The sequence below is a fragment of the Lethenteron reissneri genome, chromosome 53, assembly GCF_015708825.2.
Source record: "Lethenteron reissneri isolate LAM-NWPU_2019-01 chromosome 53, ASM1570882v1, whole genome shotgun sequence".
NCBI classification, from domain to species: Eukaryota; Metazoa; Chordata; class Hyperoartia; order Petromyzontiformes; family Petromyzontidae; genus Lethenteron; species Lethenteron reissneri.
Genome location: NC_083831.1, coordinates 10,002,387 through 10,019,601, shown reverse-complemented (window position 1 = coordinate 10,019,601; position 17,215 = coordinate 10,002,387). Strand labels below are relative to the sequence as shown.

At 48.2% G+C, this 17,215-nt stretch overlaps 1 protein-coding gene across 1 annotated transcript in view; it reads right to left on the bottom strand.

The window, feature by feature from the left end:
• The window catches only part of LOC133356172 (ryanodine receptor 2-like), a 200,997-nt gene that overhangs the window by 52,744 nt on the left and 131,038 nt on the right, over positions 1-17,215 (bottom strand). Inside the window, 7 exon segments of the mRNA XM_061573549.1 lie at positions 1,103-1,153; positions 1,390-1,441; positions 5,844-5,962; positions 8,872-8,968; positions 13,552-13,664; positions 15,092-15,226; positions 15,853-15,909. Coding sequence (XP_061429533.1) covers positions 1,103-1,153; positions 1,390-1,441; positions 5,844-5,962; positions 8,872-8,968; positions 13,552-13,664; positions 15,092-15,226; positions 15,853-15,909 — 624 coding nt within the window.

The following is a 17,215-nucleotide window of genomic DNA, read 5'->3' as shown; positions in this document are numbered from 1 at the left end:
ATAAACAAAATAAATGTACCTACGTGACTTTACCGAAAGAACCAGAGAATCTGCTTATGTTTGCTTTTCCACGTATTCCTCCAACAGCAACCCACTGTGGCAAACGTACTGATACCACGACCAGCATCGCTTTCTTCCTTTTGCCAGATCAGGCAGCTTGAACTCTGAGGCCAATGGGGGCGTTTGATTCGATTCTCTCAAAATCAAAGTGAATCAGTGGGGGCAGGGGGGAACTTGAAGAGAATGACTTCCACGTGTTCATGTTTTTTTTAAATACTTTTAAACGGTTTCTTCAAACAGTAAATTTCGGTTGTAAAATAAACACGTCGAACGAACTTGGTATTTCTGAGTGCTCGTGCTCTCTGGGGGCTAATACTGGTAGGAACCTCCTGGTTACACCAGCCCACAGGGGATTATTGTGTCCGTCCATCCGTCGCGCATCTAAAAATGGCAGGGGTGGGGCTGGGTGGAGAGGGGAGAGAGGGGAGGGGCTGGGTGGGGAGGGTGGGGAGGGGCTGGGTGGGGAGGGGAGGGGCTGGGTGGGGAGGGTGGGGCTGGGTGGGGGGTGGGAGGGGTGGGGCTGGGTGGGAAGGGGCTGGTCACCCCGTGGTGCCCTTAAACGTTTAACCTACTCACGCCGGCTTGTACCCGCCCTCACAGTCAGCCATATTTGCGGAATACACCACGCCGCCGTTGACCCTGGCCATTAACCGAGCAACCCAACGTTCCTACCAGCTCCCTCCGCAGGAATGTGTTTTGGCCGAGGGTGCCGTGTCCTGGTAGCCTCATGCGCAGTGACCATGGTGGAAGGGGGAGAGGGCAGGAGGGGGGGGGGAGGCGCGGGATGGGGGGCTCCGGGGGTAGTAGAGCACTCTCAGGGAGAGGCTCCCAGATGGGGGGAGGGGGGCGGGCGGGCTCCTGGGAGGGGGGCTTCCGGGGGGGTAGGGGGGGCGCACGGGGTGAGGGGGGCACCCGGGGGGGAGGGACACCCGGCGGGGGGGGGGAAGCGTTCTCGGGGGGGGGGGAGCACCCGGTGGGGGGGGGGGGAAGGAGTGGCTCCTAGAGGGAGAGGCGGAAGGGGCTCCCAGGGTCCCACACCGACCTCAAACGTGGCGGAGTCCTCCTCCTCCTCGTCAATGCCGGCGTGGCAGCTCTGCAAGGCAACCACAGGGCAGGGCGAGTCACGGACTCCACTCGCGCAGAGGCCCCCCCCCCCCCCCCCCATCAGCCCGATCATGTCAAATGCGATCCTCCGAGAAAGCACTGAACACGTCATTTTAAATCGAGAGCTATGAAACTATGAAACGTAAAATAACGTGGAACGTAATTAATTCAACGGACGTATTCGTAAAAAAATCTAAATATAAATGAAGCGGAATGCGTGTTTACCTTGGCCATTATGTCGGCGTAGGCCATGTACAAGAAATCCTCCTCCAGTTTCCTAGTTTACCAACAACAACAAAAAACAAAAGGGAAACATTTGACACAAATCTCAATGGAATCACTCTCGGTGCGCAGCGTCGGCGAGTCTCACACGCGACACAAAAAGCCTACGGGGGCCACATTGTTGGATGCACCTCGGGCCCCGCGTCTCATTCTTGGGGCCATGTTATCAATTGCCGAAAGGCCTCAGTCTTGAAGCCATTCGGTCGCTTTTTGATTTGCACATATGCTCTGTTTCTTTTTTTTCGTCCTGTTTGCAAGAAGATGTAGCGTGGGTTTTGTGCAATTTGTTGTTCATGCTCTTGTTAGTTTCCAGAGTACCTCCACCCTGCAATGTCCTGTTACTGCCACCACTGCTGGCGGTCTTGGGCTGTTGACCGTGGGTCTCTAAGCAACTCTATGGGTCTCTGTGAAACTCGATGGATCTCTGTGTAACCCTATGCAACTGAAATGTCCTTTAACTGCCACCGCTGCCGGCGGTGCGGGGCTGCGGTCATCCGAGTAAGAGAGCTGCTCAGTGGGATTTGCCAGCTGAAATAACAAATTCCGATTCACGTGGCCAGTCGGGTAATTAGCACATTTGTTTTATTGCAGACATTCTCACAACGCAAGGCCACCACCAAAGTGTTACGTTTCTGAGACAATTAACGTCTGCAGTGGAGGGTAATATAATTTTTACATCACCACCTGCGTCCGCTCAACCGCCTGTCCTCCCCAGTGCAGACGCTCATCAACTCGCTGCATCAAGGACACACACGATAGGGCAAGTCACCCTTGGAGAGGAGCTCAGATAACGCTCGAAGCACAAACTGCCACTGGGTTTGTACGTGTCGTGGCTGGGAATTGAACCCACAATTCTGGGACCGTGGTGTATTTTGGGCAAAGCATTCCTCTTGCACAGGCGTGTAAGTGCCTGGTATACAGGAGGTCGTGGGTTCTATTCTAACCCTGACACCTGTATATTTGGAAATTGCATGTTCTCCCCGTGGTCGCGTGGACTTTTCTCCGGGTCCTCCGGTTTTCCCCTCCACATTTCGAATTAACGCGCGTTTAGAGCATTTGGCTGCTATGCATTTCCACGTGATGATAAGCCACATCGTTGAGCTATCATTTGTGATACAGGCGTCGCTTCTGAAAAACAGCTACACAGGACTTTGCCGGGGCACACCCTTCGCGCCGCACTGCTCTAGAGGACCTCTGACCGACCCCTCCAGGGCGGGCAAATGTCTTGCTCAAAGGTGGGAGCACCCACACCTCACCCCACCCAACTCGACGTACCAGTCGACTGCCTGTGTTGAAACCATTTACGCGGCTGCGCGAGACAGAAACTTGCGCCGTCATTGCAGCCGGGAGATTGAACCAAACTGGCGGCTGCTACATCACCGTAGCTCCCCAAACACACAGCGTGTGGTATGTCAAAGCATTTACAAAACATTTACTCGTGATGAACAAAATACATTTTTTATCAATTACGCCGAGCTATTATACACGCCGCTCAATCGCCGTTCGTGCGCGTACGCTGTGCCAGCCGAATTTAGTATGCGTGTCTGGGAGCTTTGCCATCAAACTCTGGCCCTCTGTGCTTCGCAGAGGTGGCGTTATCGTGCAGTCATTGTGGATCGTTATTGGTTCAAGCACGCTTCAGCAGTACTCCCATCCTGCATCTCCACATTTTAAATAAAATGCGTTTCAATCCTCCGGCCTATTGGCTTCCCAGACCAATATAAGCCGCCAGAATGTGTCTAAGCAAGAAAACCTCATAGGTGTTCTTTGGTTCTTTCGGTAAAGTCACGTAGATAGAAGAAGAAAAATAATAATAAAAGTAAATCAAATACAAATTTTAACGACGAAGTTTCGATCACAACACAAGCGATCGTCTTCAGGAGGACAAAAGGGGGAAGGTCACTTTTTTTTTCCTGAAGACGATCGCTTGTGTTGTGTTTCATTTACTTGTATATTTTTTTCTATCTACGTGACTTTACCGAAAGAACCAAAGAATATGAATTCCTGCAGTCGCGAAAGTTTTAAGTCGAAATTTAAACCTCATCGGTCTCATCAGCGGAGTCAGGCTTGAGAAACAAAAGCTACTGGGTTACCAAATGCTACTGGCAAGAGAGGCGATCGCTATGCTGCAACCAGGCAATTCAATGATGTGAAAACAAATAGACAGCAACATGTAAGGCTTTAGTTTACGAATCGGATTAACCAGAATGATACGCAAGATAAAAGACTCACAACACACTAAGGCTGGCAAAAATGTCACGGAGACAATGGAGGAGCGATTCCAGAAATCCTGCCAATATTTTAATTAAGAAATGTATTCTAATCGCGTATTTCAGCCGTAATCCCCTCGCCATTACGAATAAAGACAAGGGGGGAAGAAATTATCCAGGATTAACCATGCAATATGAAAGCGCGGTGCGGGGTTACGGGCCTCAGTTCACTCGCTTCAAAGATTACGACGGAGTTTACTAATAAAATAATGAAGAAATAGAAGAGTGGAGCTAAAGGCGCAGCACTGCAATTGCTTGCTCACGCCACTACCGTTGGAAAAACCTCCACTGGATGGGGATTTATTTTGCCAATTCGTCTACGCTGACCAGATGTCTTGAAAGAGAGTAGATTATCCACACTTTACCCTGCTACGCGTGACCTGCCAACCAAATAAATGTGGTGGTACACCGATACATATATAATGTGGCCGTCTTTTCAACTGCAAAATCGAATCGAACTGGTGACCGCCGGATTGGAAATCTGGACAGTGGTCACTGATGCACCAAGTGGCAGCATCCTCGTCAACTCCTCGTTATATGGTCACACTCGTGACACGCAAACGTGCTTGCACACAATTGCACCCACAAGACCTTTCTGATCTTGTCGAGGAGGATAAACCATTACGCGAACTCCGGTTATCCTCACAGCGGCGACTTTTGGCTGGCCGTCGAAGAAAGGCGGTGGTCACCGCATCGCGCGGCGCTTTCAGATGCGCTTCTGCGGCCGTCTGGAACGCTCTTCCTTCTGATATTAGAAAGCCACCGGAGCTATGCACTTTTAAATGCAGATTGAAAACAAATTTCTTTAGAACTGCTTTTTGTGTTGAGTTTGTTGTCCTTCCCGATTCGCGCAATTAGCTACGTATGGTGCGAAAGAAGTTATACATACATACATACAACTCAACAGGGGTTTATATATCAAAAAAGGGGGTCAACTTACAAAACCTCCCCTCCACCCCACGTCCCCCCGCCGCAAAGGAAGATTCTGCTTCGGGTCTTCAATGGGCACAGACCGCCAAGGCATCAACTTCATTAGCAAACTGAGCAGCACTTTGTGTGAAGTTCAAAGTGGTAGTCTCATGCAGAGTCCGGAAAGTGGAATAGTCACAGTGAGCTCACGGCTGCCAACGGAGATCAATGCCACTTCATTGCTTCCAAATACGAGTTGCAGCACTCCCTGGTGCTAGATGACATCAAGGACGAGATATATATTAGCAATTGATCGTAATTAGGCTCATTTCACGGATTCCTTTTGACCAATGAAGGAGATTGATTGGGGCGATATGACATTTAGGCGGCCGTTGATACGACGGACGATTGTCTCAAATCCACGTCCACCTCGCAGCGTAAAATTATGATGCCACAGTCGGTCCATCGCTAAGTCGTGTGTGTCGGGAGGGGGGGGGGGGTTGAAACATGGGTTACGACCACCTTTTTGAAGACACCTGAGCAGCGCGGAAAAGTATTCCGCGCCTTCAATAAGCACAGTTGGCTACGTAGGGTGCGAGAGAAGTTCAACATAATGCATGAATACATACATTCATTCCATTCGAGAGAAACTCTTTTCAGCTCTCTCTAGTCGAGGTCTTTCCACCAGCGGTGGCATGAGCAAGGAATCGCTGGGCTGCACCGTTGGCTTTAATATTTAACGCATAGCAGTAAAAAAACGATTTATAAATACTCGGGTGACCGTGACACAAAAAAAAAGATTTGGACTGGGACGCTCAAATTGAAATCGAGTCGATGGCAATTAATTCGTGTCCAGCCAATGTGGCCAAAACGAGACGTACGCCCATTGATTTCCAGCGACGCTAACGCTGCATCCTGAATTAAGGAATGCATTATTTATCACCAGGTGAGGCCGCGGCGAGTTACAGCGGCCGACTTTGAATAAGACGCCCGGTGCGTTTCATATGGGACCACGTCGGCCTGTGGCTTCACAAGGGAGATGCAGACAACACCAGTTGTCCCCCGTTATGAGACCGATTCAGCCTACAGCAGTACCGCATCTCCGATGTGTTTTAAGGGTTGTAGCGCGTTTTGTACGGCACGATGCCCAACGTTTCGCTGCTACCCCTACCCTCCCCCCAGCGTGAGCCACAAGCGAAGCAAATGGACCACACTCACGATTTCTCTGTCAGTGCCGTTCGACTGAAGTAGAGGATGAGTTGGTGGAGAGGATCGGGATGAGTCTCCACCTCTGTGTCCTCCGACTCCTTCTCCTCTTCATCGTCGTCGATGGATTTCTGTAAATGACGATTCGGCAAAACGCGAGTCAGGGGGTGGCTTGATAAATCGTGGCGATGCATCAGCATGCACCGCAGAGTGGAGTTAACGCCGCACGGAGGTGTGCCGCTCACAAAGAGCACGTGCAGGCCTAACTCCCGTCATGCCTTGCACACGCGTCATGTGATCACCACGTTGCATGCGGCACGCTCTTAGCCTTGTCCAGACCACCAACTCAAGGCCCGAATGTTTGGCCGTATTGTTGTTTACACTGGCAACTCTATAGCGAGTTGTAACATTTGTATGTCCACACAGGCACCAGTGGCAACAAACATTACTTTAGTATTTTCTCGCGACGTTTTCATTTTTTTAACTGGATACAACTGATAATGCGCCGCCGCTCGGAAGCCAAAGTGTTCGCGCCGAATTAAATTGTGCCCATAATGGTAAAAAATGGCTTAATGGAACAAATATATACTTCATCAAAGTGAGCAGTTTCAGCGCGTCGCCAAAATTCAGGTGGTAAACATGTGGCCAAACATTGCGCGGCCGCTTTCTATTTCTCTCCATTTATGCACACGACACAAAGGCGGAGATTTAGAGTCTTTGGAAAGATCTGCGGCCACGGTCGTGCATAAAGGCTGGGTGCGTCAGGAGCGCAGGGACAGGCAAGCGGCGCGTGTGCGTCACATGAAAGGAAGGGCGGCTATGACGCGTGTGCGTTATCGACGGAGCGCAAAACACGCGGGCGGCAGAGGAACTAAGAGACGCGCGGATTCTTGCCGTATGCAGGGGCAAGCATTGCCGCTGCATGTCTCCGGTCTTTCGTCTTGCATGATGATTGCGGGTCCACTTTGTGCGCACAAGGTTTGCACATTTTTTAAAATTATCATAACTTATTTGGACAATTAATGTGATGCAAACATCAACGTTTGAACGTTTTTCGATCTTAATAAGGGGGGAGAGATGAAACGGCGTTAAATTGGACATCTGAGAAATAATAACCTTTTTGCGGTTATTGCATGCCAAGTACACTTACCTAGGGAGGAGCTCAACACTTTAAATTGTATTCAAGATTTCTGAAAATTATCGCAGGGATTATATAGCCACGCCACAAAACTCTCAATATAAATACAATTGCGTCAGCGGCCGAATGAGAGCGTAACAATAGCCGTGATGTAAAAATAACATGTTTCAAAGGAACATTGTGAGTGAAAAGAACAAGTGTGCATGTGTGGCATTTCATTTTAATGTCACTGGAAATCAGCGGGTGAACAGAGAAGTGAAAACAATGAGCGACGGATTTTTGGGTGGGTGGTGTGGGGAAAGATGATGCTGGGAAAATAATTCTCATTCAAACGCAAATTTCTGAAGGCATTTAGGCGATGGAAATACAGCAGTTGGGGAAGCGCGGATAAGTTAATGAGAAATGTTAATGCATGCAGAGCGACTGAACACAGCAACAGCGGAGTGTGTGAGCCGGGAAGCTCTTGGCCATGCTATTGGTTTTTATAGGAACACTTGCAAACCCGCACACGGGGAGAAGGCGATGATTTTACTGGCGCTTTGTCGCGTGAGTGGAGAAGGCGAAAGAAAAATGGCAAGACTTTAAATGGCAAAAAAATGTGATAAAATTATCCCAGTGGGAGAGACGAAGAGAGAAAATGTTTTTTTCCGAAAGCAAGATTTAATAACCCTCATCAGGGATCTCTCGTGCAGCCTCTGATCGTTTGTTTTATGCTGTGTATGTGGTTGTGTTTCTAACATTGGTGTTATAATGATATATACCATATTGTTTATTTGCATTGTGCTCTTGCCAATAACCATCTGGTAAACCGAGCCTGACCGCTGATGAGACACAGAAAGTCGAAACCGCTATTCAGAGTTTGCTTGCCTAAACAATTGCTGCTCGAAAATATTGGTGGGGTTTGTGTGTGTGTGTGCGTGCGTGTGTGTGCGTGTGTGTGTACGTACGTGCGAAGTCATTAGTGACCGAGCTGAGACGGACCATCAACTCGGTACACTTGAGGACCTGGATTAATCTCGGGTGAGTGACTGGGGCTTGAACTGGGATCTCCGTTACGGTGGCTCAGCACTTTGACAGAGGAATTAGCCCCAGGAGTCCAGACAGTCATCCTTCCTGCCACAAGCTTCCTTGGCAAGCGGAAGTGCCACATGAATCGGTAAAATCTGCTCACCGAAAGCGATTGACAATTATGCAGCGACGCCGCGAGCTTGCGAAGCAGCGACGTTGCCGGGTGGCAGGGCATTTTTTTGTCGCGTTGTCGCAGAATTGTGCAGTTCGAGCCCCAGCGGTCCGCCCCCATGCCCTGGCCGTCCGCTTCGGAGTGAACGATAAAGTCTCGGCCACGTGAGCTGCCCGTCAAAGGGTCCGAATTTCAATCAGCTCACATTTGGTTAAACGATAAAAAAAACGCGTTGCAAAATGTTGCTACTTAGCCGTCAAACAATGTCCGTCGTTGAAACAGCTCCTCCATGATAGCGTTGCGCTATATTAACGGTGTGAATATGCAATGTACCACATTAGGCTTATCGCTGTTGTGTTACTATCTAAATGCAGCCACGTCTGGCAGACCGTGCAATTTTGAGTTTTTCACAAAATAAATATTTCGAGGGAAGGAGAGTGTGCGAGGGTGTTAGGGGAAAGCAACCGACGCGGTAACGTTACGTGGGATTGCATGTCAACAGTCAGTCCATGGGCAACACAGGAGGAAAGCTTCAATCCTGGACTTTAACACAGTGAGGGTCAGTTAGTAGTAGTGTGTATTACCGGGAGCAATGCATTCCAGACAGCGGGAACAGCAGAGGAGAAGGAGCAAGCTCCCGTGGAGCGGAGGTCGACCCACCGACCGATCCCTGACGTTTGACTGGCGTGTGCAGTGCAATGGCGCCCCTATCTGGTACTTACGGCTATGTCATCAATTAGCTTATCCTCATAGGCATTCTCCTCTGTCTCTATCCAGTGTTTCTTATACGCATCGAGGAAGAGATTAATGGCGCGGTGCCTGGGAGAGAGAGAGAGAGGAGGGGGGAACGTACAGCGAAAGAACAAAAAGGGCAGGATGGTGAAGAAGAAACGGTGAGAGGGAGACGAGCAGAGAGAGAGAGAGAGAGACGAGGAGAGGTCAGAGAAAGGGAGAGGTGAGGAAAGGTCAGATGAAAGAGCGAGAGAACATGGAGGGTTCCGCGAAACCCTGGCACATCGATGTTGAATCGTCACGGCAGATACAACGGAGATGCCCCATCTCCACATTGACCGAGGCCGATTTGAGCCCTCCACGCCGCTCCGCAGCTCAAATTTTACACGGCTCGGCGATGCGGATCACACCGAATGCATTACACTGGGTGGCCAAATTCTTTTTTAATGATTATTAACCACCGTCTAACGACAGGAGCGGTGGCTCATTGGTCAGCCCGGTGACCTGAGTTCGATTCCCGGCTGACGTCATTGGCCGAGCGATGCCTGGCCGCTACGGCCATCGCGTCACCCAACCCGCACTGACCAGTGCGGTCAATTGTTTTCCAACGACCCCGATGACTGACATAGCCAGAGGCCTTCATCCAGCGGTGGATTGACGGTCCGCAACTAATCATCATTATAACAATCACCGTGAACGGACAAGCGTCGTCATTTCGGTGACATTGTTCACGTTAGAAACGTCCCGGCTAGACGGCGTGAAATTTGTAATCAGAAATAAAAGAAAATCGTTTCAGAAGAATGTCCGTCCATGAACACGGCCGTCGGTGACTAACATCTTATCCCTGTCCTGCATCGGTCTCTTCGGCCCACGGATGCGCCCTCCATGGACGCGGTCGGATTGAAATCTGTGCCGCGTCAGTGCCGTTATCTTCACACCATAGAGACCCTCCGTAATCAGCCCTCTAATAAAAAAAAATGACCCTCTCAGTCACAGATGCTTCCTTCCCAATTCTAGATGCAGCTGAGGCTCGTGACGTCAAGTGTCGCTCTTGTTGTTTAGAAACGCAATTGGTTATTGCGGTTGCTAGGCGGTAGAGAAAGCGGCTCGCAATCGGAAGGTTGCGAGTTTAAATCGTCGTTGGGCGTTGAACTCGGCCCATCATCCCTCCAGGGGTCATTAAAATAGGTACCACTTTGTGGAGAATTCAACAGTGGTTGTTCAATAAATAGTGGAATTTTATCCACGGGCTCAGGGCTGTGTATAGGCAATGAGCAGCGCCTCAATGCTCAGTTGAACAGAAAACAACTTTAGGAAGCCCAAGAGGTTTCTAATTGTTTGGCCACCCAGTGTACTTTTGCCCCTGCAATTCAACATTAAGTCAACGCGTGATTTCAAAATGTGCCGCGGGAAGAGAGAACGCGAAAATCAGAGGGTGCGCGCTAATTGTCCACCCGCGCTCCCTTATTTTTTTGTCCCATCCGTCCGGAGGAAATCGCTCCGGTTAATTGGCAGCAGTCAAAGAAAAAGAGTAAACAGCTGAGAGGCTCATGTTGTCCGATTGGTCAGTTCGATGCGATGATTAGACCCAGTCCGAGCACCGCCATCGTTTTAATCATTTCTGTGCCGGGGGAATCCTCGCGGGGGGTGAGAGGCAATTTGCCGCGGCGAGTTTTCTCATTCACTAGGCTCATATGCCCCCTCCATGACACGCACGCACGCTCGCACAATGATACGGAGCCTGCGACCGTATAATTCCATTGTAAGCCCCATTCGTGTAAGCTTAGCGCATTTCGGGGGGCCGATGGCTCCGGGAAGCGTTAGCGGCGTGCTTCACAGCGCTAAGATTACACGTAAACGGCCGGGCATATGAACGTAACAAATGCGTGTCCACGGTGGCACCGTAGGGGTCCTCTAAACGTCTTCCTCAATCACAGAGGTCCAGCAATGAACATAGCCTCCACCAACTGAAATGATCAGTAAGGCCCTAATGTATTCAAACAAAGTATCCATCGCAAGGGGCAGCTCTAATGATGTTTACTACATTTCCAACTCACACGTTTTTTCGGAGTGAACGGTTTGTGAGGGGCACACTAGATTTTGCTCATTGTACACCTTGTGCCACACAGGGACAGCTTCCACTGGGGGGTCCCCCGCGGCAAGATTGCAGTAGGCAATGGAACGGCTCAGATTACATTTTTACGTAAGGCGCTTTAAGTTGCCGAGGCATTTAAGCAAGTGCCCTTTAAATGCAAATCCTTAGGCCCCTAAATATAGTTTGTTCGATTTAACGTCAAACGCACAATGAGTATGGTAATCAAGTTGTCAGCAGTGGCACTCCGTAAATCCAAAGACCACAGTTCCAGAATTATGTGACAATGATTTCCATGATCGCCATTAAGATTACTAACGTTTAGTTTGGAATTTATTTTGGGAGGCATTTTTTTTTTACGATGGACATGAGCTCTGCCCCATACTCGCTTGATCAGAGAGACACCATCTATGCCCCTTGCGTTGAGTCTGTACACGCGTATGAAATAACGCAACAACAAATGTCCTACCGAATGACCCGTGACGTCCCTAACAATTGCCGGTTTAATCTCTACATTGATAACCCAGCATGCGGCTGTTCTTACGCCGAGGAAATGTCACGAATATACGTAGCAGTAGCTGCCTAAACTAAACTGAAAATATAAACTATCAACACATTTTTTTTGTTTTACCAGGTAAGGCTCAGTGAGCTATTTAGCTCTTTTTCAGAAGCGGCCTGGCCACAAATGATTGCTCAACTAAGTGGCTTATCACGTGGAAATGCATAGCGGCCAAATACTCGAAACGAATGTTTCTAAACGTGGAGGGAAAACCCCCAAAGAACCTTGAGAAAAATCCACGCGACCACGGGGAGAACAGGTAAAACTCCAAATATACAGCAGGCGTCAAGGGTCGGGATCGAATACACGTACCTCCTGTATACCAGGCGAGGTAATTAACATCTCACAACCGCAGCACCTGCCTGCCTGCTGCCTTTCACTCTCCCCCACCTCCATGGACCACGGGCATGCTGCCCAATCGGACAGAAAATGAGCACGGAGGAAATTGAACAAGCCCCCAAGAGTGATTTGAAGAAGACAAAATTGATTTGTTTTCTGCATCCATGGCATTGGTGCCACGGACCCAAGCGAAGTTATTACCATCAGCCTCTTCACAAGAACCTCAAAGTCTCTCGCATCAAACGCCTTTGTAAGCCACACATGATGATAGGCTTTCAAGTAAAAATTGGTCACTTTGTGGCTAGGGAGGGGGGAAGGGGGGGGGGAAGGAAACAATTGCATTAAACTCAAACACAGTGCACGGGTATTTATGTTTAAAAATAAATAACATGGCATTCAACAAGAACAACAACAAAAGCAATTTCACTTGCCACAGTATTCATGCAAATGACTTGCGAGAATTCAGAGTTTGAATGTAGGCGCTACAGTGGCGAGATGTTAATTTCCTCGCCTGGTGCGCAAGGAAGTCGTGGGTTCGATCCCGACCCTGGCGTCTGTATATTTAGAGTGTGCATGCTCTCCCCGTGGTCGCGTGGAATTTTTTCTCCGGGTCCTCCGGTTTTTCTCTCCACATTTAGAATCAACACCACGAGTATAGAGTATTTTGCTGCTATAAATTCTCACGTGATGGGCCACTTCGTTGAGCTATTATTTGTGGCCAGGTCGCTTCTGAAAAAAAGAGTTATATAGCGCAGTGGGCCTTACCTGGTAAAAAATTACAATAGTTTAAATAGTAAAGTGCACATAATAATAATGTACAGCCCTGTGTCAATCCACGGCTGGATCAGGGCCTTTCCTAGGCCTCGAATTGGTTGACTCGCCCTTTCAAAGGAGCCAATTCAGTGCAAAGGGGGGAGTTGCGTGATTTGTGTGACGCGTTTGTTTGTATGCATGAATATTGCATACAGATAAATGTTCTTTACGAGCGGCATGTAGAGACGTTTTTTTATTTTAGTTGAGGACCATCAGGGTCTATGATGATACATACCAGGGATGTGTTTCGGATTTAAACAAGTTCGGATTTTTAAGAAAAATTTCGGATATTCGAATCACGCGGTGTTATGCAGCGTTTGGGTGTTTTCAGGCTCACAAAGGACACGTCGCTCGATGTCACGTGACACCACTTTTTAAACAGGACTTTGGAAGCACATCACTGCAGCATATCAACTTACAACAAATCACGCTCTTAAAGTATCCGTGAAAAAAATTCTAATCAGAAATTTCAGTCAAACTCTGCCAAGTCACTTTGTATCACAAATCTACAGAACATCACGGAATAGACTTACAACGATATCATACTTTCTGTGCAAAGATTTTCCTTTTTTCGTCATAAAACTTTACCTCGCCACGACATTGACAGGACCAATAAATCCAAACCCATTTCAGGACATTTGGATGAAAAATCGAGATATTACGAATGAAACGCAAAAGCTGCCAACGCCTGCCTACACAGCGGGAAGAAGCGCCGTGTGCAGTCTGATCAGAATCAAAATTTAGAACCTTCATTTTCAACTGGAGGAATCCGATGAGCTATGAAGCTCTTTCTCACAGATGCCCAGTAGGGGACAGCTCGCGCACGTTAGGGGGGGGGGGTCACTGCGGAGCTGCAGTTGGACCAACCTCGGCAGGTTGTAGAGAGGCGCCATGCGGAAGCAGGCGACCACAGCCCTCTTGCGCTGCTTTGAGAGCAGCTTGTGCCACACCGCCTTCTTGGAGCGGTGCGGGTGCTCCACCTGCGACGGTGCGTCCGCGTTAGCGCGAAAGCGACGGTTGGTATGTGCTGCAGGGTGCTTCAAAACAATGTTAACACTTACATGGGACTATCGTTTCTAATGGAAAAAGAACTGGATAATACACTGTAACATGATAGCAAATGTATGTTAATGGCTTCAAAAAGTCAAAGAGTCTACACTTGTTCGCCGTCGTTGTCAACGCATTGCCTGGAATCTTCTCCAGGTGGTCTCCAGAGCCCGGACACAGCACATTTCGTGTGTTGTTGTTGCAAAATCTCAAAAGTGTTAAAAAAATTGAAGCACCCTGTATATACGTATGTATTGGGATGTGACCTAATGGACAAATTTCTCTCTTATAATTTCTTTGTTGCATTAACTTTTTTCGTTGTTTGTGCTTATTGTTTTGGTGCAATTTCTTTATTTGTTTATTTATTTTAGATTTTGCTTGGTAAGTAGGGGTTTTGATTTGTTGGTATGTATGTGTGCGTGTGTTGGGCTTCTTTCGCGCCGGACGTAGCCAACCGCGTATATGGGATTTGGTCATTATATATAATTAATTAACAGCATTGTAGGATGCTGTTGGAAAGAATGACGCTATTTCAAATTAAACTATTATTATTATGCTGAACTAGTAACTAATTGGCACCTTTTGTTGACGTAACAAACTAATTGGCTGCGTCGGGTGGTGGTGGCGAGGTTAACGGCACATTTATAATTACGCGATCTAACCCAAACAAACCTCTACGATGAGTAGAGGGTATACTTGCCATTTGTGCAATCCCAATTGAGCGATTAGGGCAAGCCCACGAAGTTACAAACGGATCTTTATCCTCCGTTAGGTTTTACGTTTTAGATACTCTTTTTGCTTTTACAATATGGAACTCAAGACCACAGGATAGTCTCATCTGCGAGAATCACCTTGGTCACGAAGATGGAAAAATGCAATAAACCTAATAATGTAAAGTATAATAATGAGGTAGATAGACGACAGAGCAAAACCACCAATTATAAATCTGAGTAATAACAACTACGTTACAGGATAAATAAAACAATTACACAAAATCAATGTTCAAAAAAATACATCTCCTGTAACATCAGCTTGCTCATACATAATTAATTAAGTGACAGACGCATTCAACGGATTCACGATGATCACAGCACTAACATGTAAACCAGTGTTCTTCACTAATTTTCAGAGGAGGGCCACTTTTGCCGATGCGACATCGGTGTGAGGTCCGCCACACATGCGAAACCGCTGGAGGGTTTGACAGCACAATGATGGGGGGGGGGGGGTGTCACACATTTGTGTATTGTCGGGGGCCGCGCGTCAGGGAGGGGGCCGCACTAAAGGCCACCACCAGGGGCCGCCAGTGGCCTGTGGGGCCTTGCAGTGAAGGGGGACAATATGGCAAGTCCAGGAACCTCACCATCTCCAGATGGTAGAGCACAGCAGCAATCTCGGCCACACGGTCGACCGTCTTGTCCGGGTCAGAGGAGTCCTCGGCCTTCCCCGGCAGGTCCTTGTAAAGCGAGATTTGCCAGCGGATCGCGGGATCGTCCATCTGCCACGGCGCGCAAAGAATAAGCAGCAGTGGCCATCATTCAGTGCATTGTACCACGAGAACACCTTTGACACGTGCAATGATTTGTGTTTTTAAACCAAAAACCAACTCGCAATGTTCCTCCCCCTCCGCCCCCAAATGTTATACCGACTGCGCAATCAGCGTCGTGTGTGGAGACGGATGAAGCCATTCGGAACTCTCGCAGAGCGGTGCAAGTCATCGTGCCGGAGAGCGGCTCACGGAAGCGGCTAACACGGAGCTACCTCTCAGATTGTTGAGTTTATCTCTGGTACGACACACGCAGTAGAGGGCAGCACTTTCGCACCCGCTCTGCCACATGAGAGCGAGGTTCGTCGCATGACAGTCAAGGTGATATTTCTATTCTCACAGCCGGAATGTATCCAAATTACGATCAAACGTATGAAGGACTTTACGATTGTGAATTTTTATTGCATAAGAAAATATACTGCACTACTGACCGATATTTGCATTAGTCACCCACTATAGGAGCTAATTAATATCTCAAACTCAATCTCGGCAGTGCTGCCTTCACTACACTGACACAGCCATTATGAACTCACTGAGCCAAGTGGCCCATCTTGATGAACACAACCCAGATTCCTCACCTTGCTTTGGGAGTGCAGGTTGTTGCGGATGTAGTCACGGACTTCATCATCCATCAGCTGTTCACACAAACACACGAGCGGGCGTGGCTCAACATCACGCCGGGCAACTTCGTTCTGGACTATCGAAAAACAATCGCAGATCGCCGAAACCGTTCAGTGTTTATGGTGGGAACCACCTGACAGCTTCTGCACGAAAAGGAGGGGAGGGCAAAAATCACGCACGACTGCACGAATTGGGCTGCCACCTTTTCCACGGTAGTCCCAAACCTGTCTGTATTTCACAATCGGCCCTCGGTCGATCGTCAACACTGTGCCGTAAACCGCAATGAAGGTCGGCACATTGTTGGTGCCGGATATCGGCGCAAATAAGATTCCTGCCGCGCGAACGCACCGTAGTCAATTCCTGGGTTGTGAAAACCCAAAACAGGTGGCGATGAAATGCACAGAGCAGGTTGCGTATTTCCAAAATGGTGGCAAACAGCGTGTCGTTGGCTTTGTGTAATCGCATTTCTTGTGAAGGAAAATGTCAAATGATTCAACATTTACAAAATCTCTGGTCTGACACTGATGATACGATGCCCGAAAGAAGGCTGTCTCTGGTGTAGGCCAATCAGTTCCAAAGACAACGCATCATCTATTATTATCAGAGCATGTTTGTTTGCATGTTCACCACAAGTAGTATGTGTGGTTAATGCAGACTTGGTTCCTTGCAAAAGGTTTCTATTTGGTGTTTGAACATCTTAACACCTCCTGTTTTATTGCCAGAAAGGGTAAAATCTATTGTTATTTTTTCATACTTCGATACTGGCAAAAAAAGGTCCCATTTTACTTACAGAATCATGGTGGGGTAACTTAAAACACAAGGATTTCAAAATTGTGTGAGGCCAACGTTGGTCCAACGTCAACCGACGTTGGCCAGACATTTGCATCGGTTACTGGGATTCTGCATCTCTGAGTAGGAATAAAGATAAGGTAGAGCGTGGCATAGCCTTGAACTGCCCTTGTATTTTCATCAGCGCACACACACCTCATTATTCCTCCCCGAGCAAAATTACCAGCGCTAAATTGGGCTAAAGACAATGCATTATACGCCGTGTTTTTAATATGGTGCTTTTCTCGTACTATTATTAGCACACATTTTGTAATGACCGTTATCCTTAATTTAGCCAAATCACAGCCCGGCAAGATTTATGATCCCATTTACAAGAATGATTTGGACACCTGCATTAGATTAGGGATATATTTTTTTGTTCAGTGAAATGGACTGCTATGCCGTCGGACACATCTCACTCTGGCGAATGGAGCTGCGTGGCGTTTAACGTCCACTTGGCAGCAGAGAGTTTGCGAACCGTCAGCTACGCTG